The sequence below is a fragment of the Phaethon lepturus genome, unplaced genomic scaffold (assembly GCF_000687285.1).
Source record: "Phaethon lepturus isolate BGI_N335 unplaced genomic scaffold, ASM68728v1 scaffold55366, whole genome shotgun sequence".
Classification (NCBI taxonomy): domain Eukaryota; kingdom Metazoa; phylum Chordata; class Aves; order Phaethontiformes; family Phaethontidae; genus Phaethon; species Phaethon lepturus.
In genome coordinates this window covers 2241-6394 of record NW_010549460.1, presented here as the reverse complement: position 1 = coordinate 6394, position 4154 = coordinate 2241, and the positions used below count along the sequence as shown (strand labels likewise).

Genomic DNA, 4154 nt, shown 5'->3' with positions numbered 1-4154 from the left:
AGTTGGACTCAATGATCTTAAGGGTCTTTTCAAACCTAAATTGTTCTATGATTACATTCTGTATTTCTAAGAATCCTTATGATAATGTGGAATTTGAATCAGGCATTCATATGTTAGTGTGGTTTTTGAAATTTACACTAGCTTTTAAGCAACTATAGATTTTCTTTTTCATGTGTTTAAAAAATTAACTTTGCACATTTATGCTATTATACAATGGCAGCCTGCTGGATGTTTAACACTGCTTGTTTCCTCTTAAAAAGGAAAATTAACAGAGACATAGCCTTTAATGACCTGCCATGTCATTCTTTCAGTAGATTTTTTTTTTAATGATTCCTTATTTAGAGAGTGATCTTTATCTTAACACTACAATACTTAGTGATAAGAAAGTAAAGAAAGCATTTGAGGAAACACCAACACATGCCTTCCTCAAACTTATAATACTACCTACACATCCACTTCTAGCCAGTGTGAGAGACAGGACTCCAGGTTAGCTGAATATTTGCTCTGACCCAGTACCTGCCTGATATAATAGCATGTTCTCACTGCATTAAACTAATACCTCCCTATTTCCTTATTTTTAGGTATCTTGTGCGAAGATGTCCAGTGCATTACCATTTGTCTTGCTCGTTTTATTTCCAACACTGCTGTCAGGAGCTTGGTTTCCCAAAAGTTTACCCTGTGATGTTAAAGCTTCTGAAGGCACTGTGACAGTGGACTGCACTGATCGGCGTCTCATGGAAGTCCCCAGAGGGATCCCTGCAAATGCTACCAACCTTACCCTGAGTATTAACCATATCCCCCATATCTATCCAACATCCTTTGACCATCTGGAAAACCTCGTGGAGATTGACTTCAGATGCAACTGTGTGCCTGTCAGAATGGGGCCCAAAGATAAAGTGTGCACCCAGGGACCAAAGATTGAGCATGGCAGTTTTGCTGCCCTGACAAGATTGAAGTCATTGTATTTGGATGCAAACCAGCTGTTGGAAATACCCCGGGGTCTTCCTACTACTTTAAGTCTGCTGAGCCTGGAAGCAAACAGTATCTTTTCAATCCAAAAAGCCAATTTGTCAGAACTAGGAAACATAGAAATGTTGTATTTGGGACAGAACTGTTACTACCGTAATCCATGCAATGTTTCATTTGAAATTGAAAAAACAGCCTTTCTGGAGCTGAAAAAATTAACAATACTATCCCTGAAGGCTAATAACTTAACTCAAATTCCACCCAATTTGTCATCCACCTTAAAGGAATTGTATATTTACAATAACATGATTCAAGTGATTCAAGAACATGATTTAAGTGCCCTTCACAACCTAGAAATTCTTGATCTGAGTGGTAATTGCCCACGGTGCTATAATGCCCCATACCCTTGTATTCCCTGTCCCCAGAGCACAATTGAGATACATTCAAAGGCTTTTCATTCCTTGAAAAGTCTGAGAATTTTGCGACTCCACAGCAACTCTCTTCAGAGCATACCCAGCAGCTGGTTTAAAAACATCAGGAATCTCAAAGAGCTTGATCTATCCCAAAATTTCCTCATGAAGGAGATTGGAGATGCTCAGTTTTTGAAATTCATCCCCAGCCTTGTAGAGCTTGATCTGTCCTTTAATTTTGAACTAAAGGTGTATTCTCCATTCTTGAATCTGTCTAAGACATTTTCCTCCCTCTCTAACCTGGAAACCCTGAGGCTCAGGGGTTATGTCTTTAAAGAATTGAGAGAAGGAAATCTAGATCCACTGCTCAGTCTTAGAAATCTAACAGTGCTGGATCTCGGGACCAATTTTATTAAAGTGGCTGACCTGAGAGTGTTCAAGGAGTTCCCAGCTCTTAAGCTCATAGACCTCTCAGTGAATAAAATTTCCCCTTCTTCAGGTGAAAGCAACTTCTATGGATTTTGCTCGAATCCTAGCGTTTCAGTGGAGCAATTCAACAGGCCACTATTACAAGAGATGCATTATTTCAGGTATGATGAGTATGGGCGAAGTTGCAGGTCCAAAGACAAAGAGGCTGCTTCGTACCGATCTTCAGTTAAGGAAGAGTGCCTGGAATACGGAGAAACTCTGGATTTAAGCAGAAACAACGTATTTTTTATTAACCCCTCAGACTTCCATGGTCTTAGTTCCCTCAGATGCCTCAACTTGTCAGGTAATGCAATAAGTCAAACTTTAAACGGAAGTGAATTCTACTACTTGTCTGGATTGAAATATCTGGATTTTTCTAACAACAGGATTGACTTGCTATACTCAACTGCCTTCAAAGAGTTACAATTTTTAGAAGTTCTAGACCTGAGCAATAACCAACACTATTTCCTTGCAGAAGGTGTTACTCACGTGCTCAGTTTTATGAAAAACTTGGCCCATCTGAAGAAGCTGATGATGAATGAGAATGAGATTTCTACCTCTACTAACACAGGAATGGAAAGCCCATCTCTTAAAATTTTAGAATTCAGAGGTAATCGTTTAGATGTGTTATGGATGGATGGGAATGCTAGATACTTGTCATTCTTCAAGAACCTGACCAGCCTGGAGCACCTGGATATTTCCTTCAACTCGCTCAGTTTTTTGCCTCGTGGTGTTTTTGAAGCTATGCCTCCGGAGCTCAGGATCCTCAACCTAACCAACAACCGGATGAAGAGTTTCAACTGGGGAAGCCTCCACTGTCTGAAGAAACTAGTAACTCTGGACCTCAGCAATAACCTTCTGGCTACTGTTCCCCAAGAACTGTCCAATTGCTCTTCAACGCTCCAGGAACTGATGCTCCGAAACAATCGCATTCAGCGGCTAACCAAACATTTTCTCAGAGACGCTTTTAAATTGGAATATTTGGACCTCAGCTCAAATGCAATCCAAACAATTAAGAAATCTAGCTTCCCTGAAAATGTCATTAACCACCTGAGGGTGCTGCTTTTGCATGGCAATCCTTTCAAGTGCAATTGTGACGCCGTGTGGTTTGTTTGGTGGATCAATCAGACTCACGTGACTATTCCTCTTCTGGCCACAGACGTGACGTGTGCTGGCCCAGGGGCACATAAAGGAAGGAGCGTGGTTTTCTTGGATCTGTATACCTGTGAGCTGGACACCTCGTATTTGATCCTATATGCTGTGTCAGCTTCAACTGTCCTAGGCCTTATGGTGTTCGCCGTGGCGAGCCACCTCTATTTCTGGGATGTGTGGTATAGTTACCATTACTGCGCCGCCAAGTTGAAGGGCTACCGGCGTTTATCTGTACCAGACGCTTGCTACGATGCTTTTGTTGCCTATGACAACGAAGATCCGGCTGTGAACGAGTGGGTACTGACAGAACTGGTTGGAAGGCTGGAAGACCAAAAAGCCAGACAGTTCAATTTATGCCTGGAAGAAAGGGACTGGCTCCCAGGACAGCCAGTCTTTGACAACCTTTCCCAGAGCATTCAGCTGAGCAAGAAGACCATATTCGTGCTGACCAACAAGTATATTAAAAGCGGCAGCTTCAAGGCAACATTTTACATGGCCCACCAGCGGCTTCTAGATGAAAAAATGGATGTCATCATCTTGATATTTCTTGAGAAGGTTTTGCAGAAGTCCCGGTATGTCCGCCTGAGGAAGAGGCTGTGCAGAAGTTCTGTCCTGGAATGGCCAAGTAACCCTCGGTCTCAGCCCTACTTCTGGCAGTGCCTGAAAAATGCAATAGCTACGAGCAATACCCAGGCTTACAACAAGCTTCTCCAAGAAACTGCTTAGCGCTACCCTTGCCTGTAAATATTGTAACGATGCACGGTGAGCAAAGGGTGCTAAACTGCACTGTGGAGGATAGATGGAATTGTGATAGTGTACCCCAAAATGACACGCACGGTTAGCCCCCAAGCTGATAGTTGACTTGTTTTGCTATGACAAGATTGAACAGAAACTGTTGCCAGCACAGATGTTTAGCTGACATGCCCCTCGCTCGGCGCTGATTGCTGCACAGCAAGAGAAGATGCACTACCCACTGGAAGTCCCCGGTTTTGAACGGAATCACCACTTCCAGCTTGCAGTTCACTGGAGGCCTCCAGCATCTCCCGTGGTTGGGTCAAGGGTGGGCGAGACACTTGCTCAGCTTACTCTAGTACACAGACTGCCGGGAGGGGTTTGGCCGTGCCTAAAGTTGCTGCTGTTCAGATCACTCTTGGAGTA

The 4154-nt window shown here is 43.1% G+C and overlaps 1 protein-coding gene across 1 annotated transcript; it reads left to right on the top strand.

The window, feature by feature from the left end:
• The first annotated feature begins 586 nt into the window (after window positions 1-586).
• Window positions 587-3774, top strand: TLR7 (toll-like receptor 7). The gene has a single exon (XM_010290259.1). The coding sequence runs from the start codon at window positions 597-599 to the stop codon at window positions 3720-3722; it is 3126 nt and encodes a 1041-aa protein (XP_010288561.1). The 5' UTR covers window positions 587-596; the 3' UTR covers window positions 3723-3774.
• The last annotated feature ends 380 nt before the right edge of the window (window positions 3775-4154 follow it).

Coding starts and splice junctions, on each gene's coding strand:
- TLR7 (XM_010290259.1), top strand. CDS start 597: ATGTCCAGTGCATTACCATTTGTCTTGCTCGTTTTATTTCCAACACTG.